General features: G+C 31.6%; 2 protein-coding genes across 2 annotated transcripts; one reads left to right on the forward strand and one right to left on the reverse strand.

Annotated features, from left to right (window-relative positions):
* LOC145331826 (uncharacterized) lies at positions 1–2112 on the forward strand. The gene is made up of 2 exons (XM_080176672.1): positions 1–188; positions 598–2112. Exons 1-2 carry the CDS (start codon positions 18–20, stop codon positions 1981–1983), a joined length of 1557 nt encoding a protein of 518 aa, XP_080032798.1. The 5' UTR covers positions 1–17; the 3' UTR covers positions 1984–2112.
* Positions 2113–13385: 11273 nt separating this feature from the next.
* LOC145332870 (cytochrome P450 12b1, mitochondrial-like) lies at positions 13386–19188 on the reverse strand. The gene is made up of 17 exons (XM_080177959.1): positions 19114–19188; positions 18836–18948; positions 18664–18775; positions 18139–18287; positions 17966–18021; positions 17264–17345; positions 16979–17089; positions 16795–16907; positions 16505–16542; positions 16140–16192; positions 15901–16079; positions 15679–15738; positions 15376–15455; positions 14887–14999; positions 14538–14625; positions 14043–14128; positions 13386–13552 (listed from the first exon to the last, which is right to left on the reverse strand). The coding sequence occupies exons 1-17, from the start codon at positions 19185–19187 to the stop codon at positions 13500–13502; spliced, it is 1560 nt and encodes a 519-aa protein (XP_080034085.1). The 5' UTR covers position 19188; the 3' UTR covers positions 13386–13499.
* Between the last annotated feature and the right edge of the window lie 467 nt (positions 19189–19655).

Raw genomic sequence — 19655 nt, forward strand, 5'->3', positions numbered from 1 at the left:
TACTGATCCTGCCATCAATGATCCTTCTTCTGAAAACCTTTAGGGATATGTTTCAAAAAGACCCTTGTTGCAAGCCAAGAGATTGGTTGACTGCATTATTGAATCAACTCATGATTCCCTACCTTGGTTTCCAGAGTATCAGAAATCCTGATGATAAAGAGATTCATAAAAAGCATTGGAGATATAAGGTTAACAACTCACTTTATCTTTTTAATGGGTTTGAATTTATTGGGGGGATGACAGAATATTTTTTTGTAGCGAAGCTACTCTATAATTTATATAATTCTATTAAATTAGCCATGATGTCCAGTGAATAAGTGAATAACTTACTTTCTGGACATACTGGCCACCCAATTGAAAAGCTTGTTGGCTACCTTCATGACCTTAATGGATTCCTGGGTGACTTACTAGACTTCATGGCCAACCTATTTGAAATCTTTTTGGTGGTTATGTGTGCTCCAAGGTTCACATGTGAGCAAGTATCCTTTTTCTGTTCTTACCTTTACTTTTAGTGACTTTGCTATTTGTGGATCATGTCATCCTTGTCTAATTAAGATTCTTTTTTCAATAAAAGATAATTTTTTCTAAATCTTTCAGAAGGAGGAAATATTCTATGAATCTTACTGGCAGGCCAATTTCCAGTTATTCATTATTTTGAATGATGGAGTGCCCAGTGACAATGCTTGGTTGCGTATTGGAAGTGTTATCATTTCTTGTCTCAGCATATTCTATGGAATGTGTAAATTAGAATTAATGAAAGTGTTTGCTGATGAACCCAAGACAAGCTTAACTATAAGATACTTTTTTGTTGAATTTCTTGGCAAACTATGCTTGTATATGAGAGTATTGATTTGCTTCAGCTTGTATTATGTACATGAAAGTCTGTTAACTTGTGCTATAATCTACACATGTTTAGATTTATTACCTGTTGCTATAGTTTTATTATATATGTGGCATTTAATTGGTATGCTTGAAGGATCAGGAATCATATTTTTTCCAGTCCTTTTTTTCAAAACTTTCATTTTAGATCCAAGTAGATTATTATTTATTGTAGACGAGAAAAATATGGAAGAAAACATTGAAAAAACTTTTACTCATGAAGAATTGAAAGACATTGTATTTCTTAATTCTATCATAAGATTTTGGTATTCTCTAATTGGTCTTATATTTTCAAGCATTTTCATTACTTTAGATTTTAGTTGTAATGAATCATGTGATCAATTTTATAGTAAGATCAATAGATTTCATTCATTTTTTGTTTTCTGTTTGGTTATTGATGCTATGACCATTATGTATAGTATAGTAATTTTTTGTTGTTCTGCTTCTGGCAACATACCATTTGTATCAGCCTTTAAATTTAAAGATGTAACAGGAGGAATTACAGATGAAGAAGGACAAAGAGAAACAGAAGGAAAAGAAGAAAAAGAAGACCAAGAGCAAAAAGGAAAAACAGAAGTAAAAGTAGAAAAAGGAGAAACGAAAGGAAAAGAAGAAGAAGTAGAAACAGAAGGAAAAGAAGAAAAAGGAGAAACAGAAGGAAAAGAAGAAAAAGGAGAAACAGAAGGAAAAGAAGAAAAGGGAGAAACAGAAGGAAAAGAAAAAAAAGGAGAAACAGAAGGAAAAGAAGAAAAAGGAGAAACAGAAGGAAAAGAAGAAAAGGGAGAAACAGAAGGAAAAGAAAAAAAAGGAGAAACAGAAGGAAAAGAAGAAAAGGGAGAAACAGAAGGAAAAGAAAAAAAAGGAGAAACAGAAGGAAAAGAAGAAAAAGGAGAAACAGAAGGAAAAGAAGAAAAGGGAGAAACAGAAGGAAAAGAAGAAAAAGGAGAAACAGAAGAAAAGAAGAAAAAGGAGAAACAGAAGGAAAAGAAGAAAAAGGAGAAACAGAAGGAAAAGAAGAAAAGGGAGAAACAGAAGGAAAAGAAGAAAAAGGAGAAACAGAAGAAAAGAAGAAAAAGGAGAAACAGAAGTAAAAGAAGAAAATAGAGACCAAGAGGAAAAAAAAGGAACAAGATTAAAAGAAGGAAATCAAGTCAAAGGTATAACAAAAGAAAATGAAGCAGAATCAGAAGTTTGAATTAGTTTTAGACTTTTTTATTTGTAATGTATCATGTTTACAGGAATATAAATATTTTGAAAATTTCATTTAAATTTTAATGTTAATTGTATTGAAATCAAATTGTAAATTTTTCTATTAATTTGAAATAAGCTACTCAATACCTCTCTTTATTTGTATGCAATGTCTACTAATGTTAAAATCAAAAAAAGATTGAAAATCGACCCGCCCTATTTTACAACCAATATGATTTGATATAATTTTAACAAATCAGGTGGATTTAGGGAATTAAAGTCCTTAAAGTTTTTTGGGAGGATGTGTCTATAACAGTTTTGGGATCAGTTTAATTCGCAGTCCAATAACCCCAACCTCCTTGCTGGTAATGCATGTAGAGTATATAGAAAGTATAAAAAGAAAACTTTGTTAAATTTGATTTAGTGTAACTAATAACAAAGTCATTCAAGCACTCTCATACAGTTTTCTAAGACGTGTTCTGACTTTTAGTTTTCATTTTCTACTTTTCATCTTTTTTTATATTTGCAAAAGATAACCTCTAAAGGACATGATACAATACATTTTTTGAATCCTTGTAATAAAGTAACAGGATGTCTTTCTGTCTTTGTGTTTGTATGTTTTTACCGAAAGATCTCGCTAACCGCTGAACCGATCGGGTTCTCCTTAACAGGGTAGCTTCTCATAGGTCCTGGAAGGTTTATAACTATTTTAAGGGAGGGTACCAGTGCCCTCACAAGAAAAATTGCCCTTAAAAAAAAATTTCCACCCTTCCAAAAAAATTTACTTTTAAAAAAATATAAAATAAAAAAATGTTTTTGGGATTCAACTCCCCCTCCTTAAATGCCCCTAGAGGCCTCTAGGGGCGTAGCTGCTAGTATAATATAATACAAATAAAATGCATTATTACGCAGTGAGAAAATCAACAATTTGTTTGCAATATATTACGTCTTTTATATTACATTTTTTTACGTCTTTTAAGACGAGCAGATGCTTTATGCTTTATCAATTATACTTACCTATCTGTATCTAGTAATTTTGGTATTTTTTACATTTGCACAATATAATAATTTTACATGAAAGGAAAAACATTTCTATTCCTGTTGATTTATAAGTTAGTTCTTGCAAGAGTTTTTATAATAAAATACAAAACAATACAAAGTTTTTAGCATACCTATCTAAAAAGTAAAATGATGTATTTTATCTTTATATATCTTTAGGGAAAATAATATAGTCGCAGTGATTGAGGGGTAGAACATTGCATTAGACATACACTAAAGTCATGCTTGTAAATAATTGGTAGTATTAAATATATACAGTGTGTCTTTTTTTATGAGAACTTTTTAAAAGCGAAGCTTTTCTATAATTAGGGTCGGTCCGTCCGTACGTCCGTCCGTACGTCCGTCCGTCCGTCCGAGATAGATGGCTTTTATTCGTTAATTTAGGCATGTTAGAATTGTCCTATCGATTTCAAACTTTGCATGATGATTCCTGTTGTAGTTAGGTACGATTTAGAAAGCGTAGCAACTCTATAATCATAACCAGAATGTCCGTATGTCCATTTTAAACATGTTGATTTTTCTACTTTTTTAACAACTAATTTTTATATGATCTAATTATCCGTTTGATCTGATTTTTGGTATATTGATTCTTGGGACAACAAAGATCAATATTATAAGCAGTTTTTCAACAAATTTACTTACAATTTTGCTTCGACTCTTATACTTTTATATTCTGATTATTCAGTTTAGACACTATACAAGTGTTAATGTCCGTTTGTCCTACCGTTTCAGTGCTTTGCTTTTATGGATGTTGCAATCCTTGTTTAAAAGCACTTTACCCCACCTATAGTTAGAATTTATTGATTAATGGCTTATTTTCTTCGTTTTTTAATGCAATTAATAGAACATCAAAAAAAATATTTCAGTTTTTTATTAAAAAAGTACAGTAAAATCTAAAATTCAAAACTTAGGTGTCAACATCTAAAAATGGTTTTAGCGCATTTTTCTTATGCCTAAATATTCTACCCTTTACAAGAAAAAAATTGGATTTTCTGTAGTCGACTTTGGGGGGCCAGTACTCCCTCCCTGGTTGAGATATGACCTTCAAACTTTGATATGTTCTAGTACGTGTCCCTAATAGTATCTGTATACATTTTTAGCTCTATATATATTAACTTTGAAGTGTTAAGCAGCCATTCTTGCAAAAGGTTGAATATTTGAGCATAAGAAAAATGCGCTAAAACCATTTTTAGATGTTGACACCTAAGTTTTGAATTTTAGATTTTACTGTACTTTGTAAATAAAAACTGAAATATTTTTTGCTGTTCTATTAATTGCATTAAAAAACAAAGAAAATAAGCCATTAATCATTAAATTCTGATAACTATAAGTGGGGTAAAATTGCTTTTTAAAAAGTTCTCATAAAAAAAACACACTGTATTTTCATTTTTCTCCCTTCTAATAACAAAGAAGATGCAGTATTTTTCATAACATTTGCTTAATAACATCAACACTTGGTTGTTTTTGTTGGCTTTTAGGCTGATCTCAAATTAGCAGAAAAAAATAAACAAAATGTAATTCATTCTATTTTCATAATTCATTTTTAAATATTTTATCTTTCATCTTTTTATTGAAGCTTCACATAGGTTCCAGGATGGTTTTTGGGTTTTTTAACTCTAGATTTATATGGTTTTAGTCAATTTATCTGCTTTCTTTGAAGCTATTTATAATGACATCATACAATACAAAATACCAATGATAGGCCAATACACAGACTAAATTTCCAATGGCAGGCCAGTATACATTTTATTGACAATTTTGGTAGACCATTAGACATAATTTTTTTTTTAAAAAATGCGCTTTTCCTACCTTTTGGAAGTAATTCAATCTGACAAAATCTACCTTCCAAAAATGTACAAAATTTGAGATTAACCTGGAAGGTGTTGATACACAAGAAGTTGAGGGTTAATTTCTCTTTCCATTTCCTGATACAAATCTTTCAGAGCAAGTTTAAACATATTTTATACATTTAGATTAAAGAGGAAGGGGACATTGGGCTACTTATCACACTAGTCCACAAAGTTTTATATTAACGTTTTCTTGTTCGTCGCCTTAACAACTTTGGGGACTTTTTTAGTTTTTAGTTTTTTTTTGGTTCAATTGTAATCTACATGAGGGATAATTTTGTGTTTGGGGGTTTACATCATTTAATCAGCCATTGTCGTATCTCTTTAGATCCCTGATTTTTAAAAGCGAAGCTTTTCTATAATTAGGGTCAGTCCGTACGTCCGTAACGGATAGCTTTTTTCCGTTAATTTAGGCATGTTAAAATTGTCCTATCGATTTCAAACTTTGCATGGTGATTCCTGTAGAAGTTAGGTACGAGTTAGAAAGCGCAGCAACTCTATAATCATTACAAAAATGTCCGTACGTCCATTTAAAACATGTTGATTTTTTTTACATTTTTAACAACAAATTTGTATGTGACCTAATTATCCGATTGGTCTGGTTTTTTGTATACTGATTCTTGGGACGACAAAGTACAATATTATAAGCGAAGCAACTCTATAATCAAGTCCTAAAAATGTAAGTATGTCCACAAACATTATCCTGTATCAAGCAGTTTTTCAACAAATTTACTTACATTTACATTCTGATTATTCAGTTCTGACATTATACACGTGTTAATGTTCGTTTGTCCTACCGTTTCAGAGCTTCGCTGTTATGGATGTTGTCATCCTTGTTTATGTATAGATCGCTTAGCTTTCAAACTTACTGATCAGTCCATGCAGTGGTTAGCAACATCTGTCAATACACACGGGTATCCTGATTCTTTTATGTAAGGATTGTATTATTCAACAATTTGATGGTGAATTATTAGAATGCACATAGGGGCAACAAGGGGCATCAATTCACCACCCCCAAATCAAGTTTTAAACATTGTATGAGTATTATCATACCCAATGTACATCAGATTTCAAAGGAATCGTAAAAATACGCTTTTCAAGCAAGCATTCTAATGCATGGAAGTCAAGAAATGCAAAAATTTTCTTACAGAAAAAGGCATACTTTTTGTGTTTCACCAACAATTTTAAAAGTATTATAAAATCTCTTAGAATTAACGTAATTAGACAAAATAACTTTTGATGAGTCATGCATTACATATATTTTGACAGTATAAAAGAAAAAAACACAAATTGAAGAAATTAGTCCTAAATAATTCTAGTTGAAGTCAAGATTTTAGTTTATTTTTTTTTTGTTTTAAAATCAACATTTAACCCTTACAGATCGGGGGGGGGGGTCATATTGACCCCCCCCCCTCTAGTTTTTTCAATGTCATTTTTTTTGTAGGTAAGATAGAGAGTTGTGACTTAATGACTTTTTAAGTTTAGTAATTACACGTCGGCAAGAGTTGATCTTATAAGGATATCTGGTCTGTGTCGGTCGTGGCGTCCGGTCAAAGTCGGTTGGGTAGCACCAAAATTAGAAAAAAAATCTAAATAAATCCTAATTTCTACATTATGACTTTTGTGTATAAGGTAGAAACCTAAAATTTTTTTGGTGAATACTTAGATATCAATGACCTTCTGAGAAAAGGGGTGTTATGACCGTTTGACCGCTCCCTGACCGACATTATGACCGATTTTTGTCCGGCTTTTACTACAGACATATATCATGTATATCGTGGCTTTTATTACAGCTAGAGACCTATAATTTTTTTTTGGTAAATCCTTGAGCAACAATAAACAGATAGAAATATTATTTGGCGGCGCCAACCGCCGTTTTACCGCCGTAACCGCCGAAAATGGCGGTTTTCGTTATTTGCCGTTTTTCGGCGATGATCAGAAAAAGTAATTTTTTTTGTTATTAAAAATAAAAGTTCGTCCTAAAATTTGGTCATCCTAGCTGCAAAATTAGCCGCTCTACAGCTGTTTTAAAATTTAGCGGCTGGCCGCTAAAAAGCGGCTAAGGAGCGGCCTGACTGCTATGACTAGAAAAAGTAATTTTCTCTAAAAATACACATGAACCACCAGAAAAAAATTTTACGTCTTTATCTGTAACAGGAGCCGAGATAGAGGGGGGGGTCAATATGACCCTCCCCCCGATCTATTAAGGTGGGAATTGGGGCCCGATCTGTAAGGGTTAAGTAGACAGTATCAGGAAACATGTTTTCACCGGGTGCCACCGGCTAAAAAAACGATATTTGATTGCCCAAAGACATATTATAATCGCCTGTACTGGTTTCATTTACCCCCCCGCGCCCCCGTAGGGGTTTTTAGCCCGTTTTCTAAAGGTGGGTGCAAGAAAAGATTGTAAGAAAAAGCTTTTAAATGCGCTTTTAAAGTCAAATGTAAGATGTAATACATATAAATAAAAGACGCAAAAACATAGTTATGAGAAATGTTTATTTGATCAGACTTTGAATTAAAGTTGATAATGAATATTTTCAAGTTCTATTGACTAAATGATGGGGAGGGGAGGGAAGGGGGGGTGCTAAACCTAAATCTAAACCTCTTTATGTTTGATGTTTTAATGTAACTAAATAAGCGTTTATATGGATTATTACAAATATCAGGGATCTAAAGGGAGAAGACAAAGGTCAATAAATTGATGTACATCCCCAATGATAATACACAAAATTACCCCTTGTGTAGATCAAAGTTAGTAGTTAAAATGTTTGAACACACAACTGTAAAACTTTGGGGACTAGTGTTATAAACAGCCCAATGTCCCCTCCCTCACTGCGGAAAGGTAAAGCTAACATTCAAATAACGTAGTGTTCTTATAATCATTTTAAATTGGAATTAGCAAGAAGTCTATCTGTCTGTCTATTGGTAATGCTTTGTTTTTAAGTTTTGTAGTTACATGGTCTTCATGTTTAGCGTCTTCAGTTTTATTTAGAAAGGGAGGGGACATTACACTAGTCCCCAAACTTCAAAGTTTTATAATAACGTTTTTGTATTCGTTGGCATAACAACTTTAGGAAATTTGATTGATTTTTTATTGGTTGGTTCATTAAGATGAGTATCAAAACTTTTCAACCACTAATTGTCATCTACAGACAATCAATTTTGTAAAATAATTTATTATTTAATGTATCTATATTGGGGATGTACAAGTACATACATTAATCGGTTATTGTTTTGTTCCTTAGATCCCTGGATGTTAATCTATAATACAAAGTAGCTTGATGTATGTTTGTCTGTCCGTCCGTACCAATAGATCTCGGTAACAACAAAACCGATTAGATTCTACTCTTCAGGGAATATATCTACTGGTCCCTTATAACAAGCTGATTTTTTACTTTTATGACAACAAATAATGGTTTTGAATGTTAAAAATATCCTATTCATCTGATATTCATCTGAATACTCAGTACTTATTCTTAGTACATTAAGGTATAGTGTTATAAGCGAAGCATCTCTATAATCAAGCCCTAAAAACGTCAGTATGTCCTTAAACAGTAACATGTATTTAATCAGTTTTAATTACAATCTTTTATAGACATGCATTAATATTCAGTTCTTACACTTCACAAGTGTTAATGTTCGTTTGTCCTTCCATTTCAGAGATTCGCTCCTATGGATGTTGTCATCCTTGTTTAATTACCTCTTGGAGCAAAGCCCATAGAGGCTAGGGGCGAAGCCGCTAGTATACATATAAACAGTAAACAAGAATCATAATATCATTATAAATATAGATATTAGCTAATAAAAATGTATGTCAATAATGCCCACATTTATAATGGATTTATTATTAAGTGAAACTTGTAGCTTGTTAAAATAAGAATCCCCATCCACCCCCTTTACACCATCCTCTCCCCTTATACTGAAATGAATTCTATGACCCCAAATTTGACACTTTGAACACTTTGATGGATAGTTAGATGGATAGGTAGATGAATAGATATATTGATAGATAGATGGATGAGTAAATGGATAGACAGATGGATAGATAGATGGATAGACAGATGGATAGATAGATGGATAGATAGATGGATAGATAGATGGATGGATAGATGGATAGTTGATGGATAGATAGATAAATAGTTAATGGATAGATAGATGGATCGATAGATGGATAGATAGATAGATAGATAGATAGACAGATGGATAGAAAGATGGATAGATAGATAGATGGTTAGATAGATGGATAGATAGATGGATAGATAGATGGATAGATAGATGGATAGATAGATGGATAGACAGATGGATAGATAGATGGATAGATAGATGGATAGATAGATGGATGAGTAAATGGATAGACAGATGGATAGATAGATTGATAGACAGATGGATAGATAGATGGATAGATAGATAGATAGATAGATGGATGGATAGATGGATAGTTGATGGATAGATAGATAAATAGTTGATGGATAGATAGATGGATCAATAGATGGATAGATAGATATATAGACAGATGGATAGAAAGATGTATAGATAGATAGATGGATAGATAGATGGATAGATAGATGGATAGATAGATAGATAGATAGATGGATAGATAGATGGATAGACAGATGAATAGATAGATGGATAGATAGATGGATAGATAGATGGATGAGTAAATGGATAGACAGATGGATAGATAGATGGATAGACAGATGGATAGATAGATGGATAGATAGATGGATAGATAGATGGATAGATAGATGGATGGATAGATGGATAGTTGATGGATAGATAGATAAATAGTTGATGGATAGAAAGATGGATCGATAGATGGATAGATAGATAGATAGACAGATGGATAGAAAGATGGATAGATAGAAGGATAGATAGATGGATAGATAGATGGATAGATAGATGGATAGATAGATGGATAGACAGATGGATAGATAGATGGATAGATAGATGGATAGATAGATGGATAGATAGATGGATAGATAGATGGATAGATAGATGGATAGATAGATGAATAGATAGACGGATAGATAGATGGATAGGGTAAAGGGGGGCTATTTTCGTGGGGTGTTATTCCGGTAATTTTCTTTCTACCTTCATTAAATGACCTATATCTCCATGTTCCTTTCAAATGACAGAAAAAAACATAAAAGCAAATTTGTTTGTTGTTAAAATTTTTGTGAGATGAATTTTAAGGCTACTAAATAATTAAATCCCCTTTTTGGTTGATTTGCCCCAATGTGGAATGTAATGAAAATATGGAAAACGTTTACAACAACCTTTAAGGAAAATGTAAGATACGCTGCAAATATGTTTTGTTACACCTAGAGAAATCTAGAACTGTCAGTATTTAAATCCATACGTGATGTATGTATACAAAATATAACCTAGACAAGGATGACATAAAAACGAAGCCCTACATCGGTAGGACAAACAAACATTAACACTTGTAGAGTGTCAGACCTGAATGAGCAGAGTATTAATGCAAAGGCAAAATTTAAGTAGATTTGTCACAAAACTTCTTTAATACAGGATACTGTTTAAGGAAATCTTACCTTTTTAGGACTTAAAAATATATTGATGCTTCGCTTAAAACATCGTACCTTGTGGTAACCGGAATCTGTATTCCAAAATCATATCAATAGGATAATTACATCACATGAAAAATTTAAACAGGAATCTTCATGCAAAGTTTGAAAATGAAAGGACAATTCTTACCTGTTTAAATCAACGAAGAGAGCTTACTGTCCCGGATGGACCGACCCTAATTATAGGAATTAAGCTTCGCTTTTAAAAATTATGTGAAATTGGTGTGTGTAATATGTATATGTTGATGTGTAAGTTTGCTTGAAGGAATTCAAAACAGAATTACCCTGAATATGTGTGGTTACATATCTAATAATTTCCTTTGCATTCTAGGAATAACCCCTCCAAGTTCTTGTTAAAACATAAAAACTAAGACTTTTACAATAATTAATGTATGAGTATAGATATATAATCCAGAAAACTACCTGGATCCAGTGTTTGGGACCTTTTTCGTCTGCTTGCAAATTGCTTTCTGCTCTTTTGTAGTGACTTGGCTGTGCTAATATTTCTGATTGGCTGATATTAAAAGGCAATTGAAATTTGTCACACTATTAACGTTGGAACTCATAGGGGATTCCTGAATATGATAAATTCACAGAGAAATTTTAAAGAACTTTCCACTTTAGGTACTTTTTTCATCAAAATTTATAAAATTTGTCCATTTTAGGTGAAAAGAAAAAGTTTTAATGTAATACTTCTTATAATTTTTTTTAATTTGGTGGGTAAATTTGAATTTTACTGTAAACTGTATGTTCGTTCATGCGTTCAACTAAGTCTAAATATGCATAATACATATTCAAATAGTAAGAAATATATACAATCTATTCATAACCTCACTATCAAATATTTACTCCATATTTCTTACAAAGGGCGTGGGCATGATTTATACAGAGGGCGAGGGTAAAAATGATGTATGTTTTTTTTATTTACATATGTAATTTGCATTGCCAATGCACATATGAGTAATTTTCAGTAAACATCTATAAGGGATAAATAGTGTAACACCTAATATCAAAAAATATTGTATACAATACAATAAAATTGTAAGGTTAATGGGTATATCGATTAAGTGAATGGTAGCTGGACAAAGTGTCTCAAAAAATCAACCTTGTGACGTCATAAAAATGAGGGATTATCCATCTAAATTTTAGGGGTTTTATTTTCCCCTCCTCCTTTAGTCTCCCTTATTTTTAAGACGTCACATGGCTGATTTCTTTGTCCAGCTTTGGTGAATGGTATGCCTTCCATTCATCTTCAATTTTTCAGTGAAGAGAAATCAATGTTAGGAGAAAAAAACCTCATGCAATTTATTATTCTTGTTTTGACAAAAAAGATTGTAAATAGGAAATGATTGAAATTTTGTAAATTCATGAATAAAGAGTTAGGTTAGACCATATAAGGATTAGTTTTCTTTAGGTTTATTTATAGAAAAATATAATTCCAATGTATATTTTAAACCAAAGGGCATTTCTAATAATTCTGAAATGTAAATTTTGTCAGACAATCAATCTAACAGTCAAAGTATGGTACCTACCCTTGAGTTATTAAAATAGATATTCAAATATTTCTAATCTGTATTGGTTTGCTATCCTTCTAGTTTATGGTGGAAAGATGCGCTCTACGCTTTTCAATCAATTCTAGGGGCAACTAAACATCTGCGAATATGTAGGTATCTTTCTGAAAAATGTGTTTTAAGTATCTCTAACCCTTAAGGGTGAGGAAGGATGGCGTTCAACAGCCCCCCGCTGTTTTTTTTTCTAGTTTCTTTTTATGTGTGTCAACAATAGAAAGCTGTAAATAACTTTCCTTAATAAATAGACTAAATTTATAAAATATTACTATCCTGGCGGGTACAGAATACTGGCAGTTTCACCAAGGTAAATAGCATTAATATGTTTGACTTTCACAAAGCATTTGAAATTACCAAAATACTAAATTATCCTTTCCTCCTATTAAATAAAGTTATAAGTTTTTTTGTCTCTACAAAACAATAAAAAAGATGTTCAATTAATTCATGATTCCAGGTATGATCCTCCAAGGTTGAAATAAACTTTTTATGGCTCCAGTGACAGTATTTTGTTATGGGTCAATTTTACTCTTTATAGTTTTATCTAAATAAATAAGAAAATGGGCGTTCTCATCTTAGAATTTTTTTTGCAATTAACACCCCCCCCCCCTTCCCCCAACAGAGAACAACTATTTTGGGTTAGGTTAGGTTATAGGCAAGGGGGCCGAGCGCTGCGGCTAGGCAGGCTAGGGAGGCTAGGGAGCTGCGCTCCGGCCAAAGTTCATAGAGTTCTGTTGGGGGGGGGGGGGGGGGGGTACATAAAATTTTCAAAATTAAAAAAAAAATTCATTCAGGATATTACCAGAAAATGGTCTGAATAGTAGCAACTAATATCTTATAATTTGATATGCTTGGTTGTTTAAATTTTCGCCTTTTTGTAGTTTATGAAATTTTCGCCCATAGTTTGAAATTGATGTATTTTACAAAGCGTATAAACTCAGGAATTCTGGGATAGAACCAACCACTCTTTCCTTAATTATTATTGGTAAATTTCTGTTTTTCGTGGGTACCGAATATTGGAGAAAAAGGTTGTATGTTATGTAGAATACATATTATTGTCCTATCCATTACTCCTTGGTATAAACTAAATAATGCATTTTTTTTCAAAATAGGCAAAGGTGAAAATATTTCCTGTCAAAAAATTGTATTCCTATATGCATCTACTTTTTTGTATTCCCCTTTTATGTGAAAGGAACCGAAATGGAAAATTATAGCGGATTTACAATTTTGCATACAAAGTAAGTTAGTATCAGCTTTACCAATATTTAATAGTTTAATTATTGTATATTCAAAAGTTATCATACAGATAAAACAAATAATCTAAAACGATCATTATAAGCAATCTTTATATAAACACATATTAATTTATTTCTTTATTTTCTTTCTTCAAATTTGAGGGCTAACGGCCCATTTAAACTTCCCATTCCTAAAAAAATATATTTAGTCAACAATACAATAATTTAAATATTATTAAGTTAAATGTCCAACCACTGAACTTATAATTATATTTTTAAAGACTGACACATATGATACAATACCTTCTAATAGGTGAAATTTTATCTTTACAAAAATTTAGATTTTAAATCATCAATTGAGTGGAAAACCTTACTGTATTTTTTCAAATTTCTTATTTAATATATGTTTGTTGCTTCGCGACTTGTGGATATCATTAATCTTAATTGTAATCTTATTATATAAAGTAGTAATGCCTTTCGATGACGGTTAAGATCCCAATAACCAATAAACTAGCTTTAGTTCTACATTTTGGAGAGGTTTCACTTAGATCATGCAGGTAAGTTTTAGGTTATAGTGTTTTTAAAATTTAAATATTTGGTGCCCTACCTCTTACCTCCCATTTTGATTATTGAACCAATATATGCAAGAGACTGCAGCTGCTATATAACTATATAACTAACCTTTATATCTGATTCCTAGTTCAGGTCCTTCATAGGAAATCTTGTACTTTTGAATTAACTTGAACACAATCATGTAAAGATCAAGCCTGTAAAAATATAGAATAATATAAAACAGGCTTAGTGGATAGTTTATAATAAGAGTTAATGCTTATAAAAATAAAGCTAACAATCTATTGGGTAAAAATAACCAAACTTTTATAGGAGGTATACATAATCTTCGAGGAGCTTTAATATGATACAAAACATGATTTTTCAGTGTGGCTCATAAATGGTTATCATAAAGCTGATGTTAATCGGTTTGAAAGCCATCCTGAAATAGTTATTCATTGCATCATATCTCTCTGCAGATTTTGAAATGACAGATTATAAGATTATTTTTGGCTTTTGTTAGCCCCAAAGGGGCCAAAGGACGGGGCCAAAAAAACTAGTAATTTTTACTTTTCTCTCTAGTGGCATTAATTGATTTTGAAGCCATACTGGAAAAAAAATTCTTACTTAGCAAATCTCTGGCCGACACAGGCTCTAGGACCATGACCAAACGGGATGTGTGCAAAAGAGTTCTTGGGCTTTTGTTGCTGACAACCTAATAATAAATAGGTAAATCAGATAGCACAGTAATAACACGCTGTCAACATTCTTCAACAAATATTCTTTTGACAATTTTAGACCACTTTTAAGATTTTACTTTTAACAAATTGTAGCTTAATAAAACACAGCTGTCACGAGTATTACTTCATGAATATTATCTTTAATTTTTATAGGCTCATAAATTATAACTTTGTCTGAAATATAGAGGTATACTTTTTAAAATACTCTGTTCCTTGTTAACCAAAAAATATTCTACCTCTGATCCATCTTTCAGGAATAAACTGATCAGGATTGTTAAAGTATTGTCCATTGTTTGACATCAGGTACCCAACACGCATCACAAAGGTTCCTTTGGGAATCTGGTATCCACTAAATTGAATTATAGTATTGCACCTACTCTAGTAATGACTATATTTGAAGGGAAGTATATTAATTCTTTGTAGGTTTTTGCTTACACACAGTTTTGAATTGGCTATACTGCTTCCCACCTATTGTTAAAACTTTTTTGTCAGAATACAAATTGGTAAGATTACTCCAGGTTTAAGGTATAACCAACAAGCAAAATAAATCTAAAATAATATTTGGGGGCAGACATAAAGGTTGTCATTTTACTATGTGTTGCCCAATAACGTAGCTGAAAATCATGTATAGGTTTCATGATTTTATTTTGAGTTAATTTCGTTTTTGGTATAAGCAGAAATTATCTACTACTTATTTTGTATGAATAATACTTTCAAAAGCCTACCTGAGTACCATGTCTTGACCTGCAGACCTGGCAGTACCAAATGCAACAGGTGACAATCTAGCACTTTCTTGTTGACATGCCTAGGATGTTTTGATATTTTAGATATTTTTCTTTACAGAGAATAAAGGATTCAAGTTTATCTGAATATTGATTTTAGATGTTCCAGTTAATAACTAGAGCTGTATTCAGCTATCTCTAAAAATCAGACAGTGCAAGGTAATAAACTAACAAACTAACTATTTCTATGTCAATAATTATTATATCAAATTTTAAAAAAGCTCAGAAAATTATAAATCTAAGTACCTTCAGATATTTCATTTCAGCTAAAGCATCAGTAGTCATCTTGCCATTTTTTCCAACAACCTTTATAATGTCTATTATAACAATTAATCAAAATAGATATTAGAGGTTATAAACTCAAAAACTAAGTTAAATTTTACAGACATATACCTAAAAACAATGTATAAAATACACATTTCCCCATTTAAATATTTCTGTAAAAAATCTAAACAATATGATATTTACCTTTAAAATTTCTTGGTACAAATTTTCTTGTTTTTCTGGATGTGTTGCCAGATGGTAGAGCAGGAATGAAGCTGTGTTACCAGTTGTATCTATACCAGCAAACAAGGCATCATTGGCCATAACAACTGGAATACCTGAATCTGGCCCACACCGTTCAATCATTTTTGCCAAAATTGTTCCTGAAAACAAAAATTTTGGTTAGATTAACTAAAACATTTTTAATTCTTTAATAATTTTACCTTCTAAAGAACCATCTTTTTCATGCTTCTTTATTGCCTCATTAATCTTATCTCTTTGGAAATCAACTTGGACTTTTGTTAACCCATAGCTTAAATTAATTGTTTAGATATTTCAGTTAGGTAATGAATTATAAACATGAGATATTTCAGTCATTGCTACTGCTGCTATTCAGACTTTTAACATAAAGATTTTAGATAAAGGTTTTGCCTTGCCTTTAAGCATGCACAATTCAACATCTTACTTAAGAATTACAGACATGGATTTGGCAATTATTTGTTTTGTTGGAGTGGAATTTTTTTACACTAAATGAGAAATTGTAATTTAACAAACTATTTTTTTCATTCTTTAAAAGTTAATAACTTTCCTGCTCATTATGTAAACATCACCAAAATGTTGAATGAGTTCCTGTTATTTGTATAAGATCAAATTGACAATTGGTATGAAGATTATAAAACTTATTTTGTTTTTGATTATTTGTGGAAAATTGTGTTTCTTTCAAAATTTTCAATACATTAGATGTTTATAGATGTTAACAACACCATGTTTTACAAGATTTCTACTGTGTATCATATTGACTTTCCAAAATAATTTATAATCATTAAAAAGTATATTGTTTAAATTTCAACAACCAATATTTAATTGATATATCAACCATTCCTTGTAAACAGAAACATAAGGAGCAATCTTTTTAGGAATGACAACAGCTATTCTTGACAGATTGAACACTTTCTCAACTTTCTCGATCATTATCTTTCCATACTCTGATCCTGTAAAAATAATGTATTGGGTGTAAAATTTGATTTTTTCCAAAAAGTTTTATTCTAACAGAACAGGTTACCTTGTAAAACACCAAGTTTTGAACCAATAAACATAACTCCAATGGAATCCAAGGCAAACTCAGATAAGATTCTGGATAAACCATCCACTCTTCTGCTTCCATCAAGATTATCTAATGGATATAGTTAATTAATTTAAAATACTATAGACTTGATAAATATAATACCAAAATGTAATTTGCTCAACAGTGATTATAAAAAGGTACCATAATATGTAACTAAAATTCTATTCATTAGTTTGAATTCAATATATTTAGCTTGATAACAAAATCAGAATAAGCTATAACCTTCAACTTTATTAATAAATTCCTCCATAAGTTCATCAAGATGATCAATATAAAAAAGAGCACTTTTAGGTCTCATCATATCCTGTAAAATGCAATGAAAGTAAAAAATTGGAAAAACATTTGAATCAAGGAAAGAAATGAAGTAGCGGTTTTCGTAATATTTTCACAGTAGCTTTTGCTAGATTTTTTTAGGTTATATAGATGTGGATAATTGCCTGTAGTGATAGAGCCCCCGCAGGGGCTTGAAATAGGAGAAAAGCGTCTGTGAAAATATGATTAAACCTGCTACTTTGTTTTCTTTTCATAATCCAAACATTCAATAAAAACAAATATATTCATTGGCATACATTTCCTTTTACATATTTATACTAGCGGCTTCGCCCCTAGCCTCTATGGAGTCTAGGTTCTTTGCACCAAGAGGTTTGATCAACCTATTTTTGTGTTATTTAAATTTTAAAAGAAAAATCAAAAAAAAATTTTGGAAGGGGGAGGGAATATTTTTTTTTTTTGGGGGGGGGGTAGTTGACCCCCCTTTTTTATTTTTTTTCTCGTGGGGTTGGGGGTGTCCCCCCCTCCAAGAAAATAGCTTAAAACTATCACAGGACAGGGTAGAGCCCAATCGGTTCAGTGGTTACTTAGATCTTAAGCTTCAGACAGACAGACATCGAACTACATTGTATTATAGATTAATTAGTTCATTACCTGTTGTACCAAGGATCTGACTTTGTACCAATCATCACCACTTATTGAAAGCAGTCCTAAATGGATAAAATATACCATGAAAAAAGATATTATACATTTATTTTATCATTAGAAATCAATTACATATTGATTTACTGTCTAATTTTCTATCTTAATAAGACTTTAAAACTTAACTGCATTTGGATAAAGATGTTTGAGTGGTCCTTTTCTAATCCTTTCAAACAGTTCTAAGGAAGGAATGACTGGATTGTTACCATCATTTCCATACAATGTTTGTGTATCCTCTGCACTTGTTATGCATACCATATTCATGGAAGGCAACCTGCAGTTATTTTTAAAATGACAATTTTTCAATATATATAAATATCATTTTTAAACTCACTTCTTAAATGCTAATTATTAAGTAGATAACATTTTTGAGTTTCTGTTATACTTCAGTACCAACTGCTGTTATGCCTGACACATTGCTATCACTTGTTGATTAAAGATCTAGTCCATAATCAGACCAACCCCAATTGGCCAAGGCTCATTTAAAGTAAGGATTGCGTGATTATGAAAAATGAGTTTATTACTGGAAGTATGTCCATGATATTTCTCTATACTTGCAAAGCATCGTAGAAAGGAATTATTGTATGCAATATAATGCACAATTAAGACATTCCAGTGTTTACATTTCTTTTAATTATAAAAAAAATTACTTAATCTTATAGATAGGTCCAAGTTCCTTGTTGAATCTCTGATGCATGGCAAGTACATTTTCTTTGTTTTGCTTTTTCATAAATTCCATCATGTTCCCCAAAATTGGTAAACCTAAAAAGATATTTTAAAAATGGACTATCAATTCTGATTTTGTAACTTTAATTTTTTAACCTTTTGGAGAAGGTATGTCTTGAAAAGGTTTAGCTCTTGCAAAGTCATCAACAATAACATTATTTACATTTGTTGAGCTTTCAGTATCCCCAGCTGCTACAGAACTTTGACATCTAAATAAATCATAACATATTACATATTATAATGATACTATGTTTTATTTTTTCATGTTAAAAATTACATAAGAAATGTGGATTAAAAATTATATGGTAACAATTGAAAACACAAATTTAGCATGGCTTTTTAATCATTATATATTTTAAAAATTACAATATTACCTCTTAATAAAAGTCTTACAGTATTCAGCCCTATTCAACTGCAATTTAGAAAAAAGGTTTGGACTAAAAGTCATTTTGTCTGAAATGTCATAAATTTATTTAAATTAATAATTACATGTCTGAGACCCAGGGGCGTCCAAGCTTTTTTATTTGGGGGGGGGGGGGGGGTAAAATGGCGTGCGAAGCAAATGGCGGGCACCGCAAATTTTTTTTACCCCCATCCAAAAGTTTTACCTCAGGGGTAAAATTTGCTTGGGGGGGGGGGGTTAATTTCCCCCTGTGAAATCTGTTGGCAGGGGTAAATTTTGTTTACCCCCCCATAATTTACCCCAGGGGTGAAATTTTTTCGGGGGGTAATTTGATAATGTATTAATATTTAGTAGTAAAAATGCGCGCAAGCGCAATAAAATTTTTTTTGTTATGGTTTTTTATTTTGGGTGGTATTTCCCCCCCTAAAATTGTATGGGGGGGGTAAATACCCCCTCCTAAATAGTTGGGGGTGCCTACGGCACCCCCAAGATAGGGGTAAAATGAAAAATATT

Source organism: Acartia tonsa, chromosome 11 (assembly GCF_053477335.1).
Source record: "Acartia tonsa isolate MP-2025a chromosome 11, ASM5347733v1, whole genome shotgun sequence".
Classification (NCBI taxonomy): Eukaryota; Metazoa; Arthropoda; class Copepoda; order Calanoida; family Acartiidae; genus Acartia; species Acartia tonsa.

Excerpts from the sequence above, each read along its gene's own strand:
- LOC145332870 (XM_080177959.1), bottom strand. The coding sequence starts at position 19,187 with ATGACTTTTAGTCCAAACCTTTTTTCTAAATTGCAGTTGAATAGGGCT. Across the intron at positions 18,776-18,835 it reads AGACATACCTTCTCCAAAAG|GTTTACCAATTTTGGGGAAC; the intron begins GTTAAAAAATTA and ends ATATCTTTTTAG. Across the intron at positions 15,739-15,900 it reads TGTACCAAGAAATTTTAAAG|GTTGTTGGAAAAAATGGCAA; the intron begins GTAAATATCATA and ends GACATTATAAAG.
- LOC145331826 (XM_080176672.1), top strand. The coding sequence starts at position 18 with ATGATCCTTCTTCTGAAAACCTTTAGGGATATGTTTCAAAAAGACCCT. Across the intron at positions 189-597 it reads AAAAGCATTGGAGATATAAG|AAGGAGGAAATATTCTATGA; the intron begins GTTAACAACTCA and ends TAAATCTTTCAG.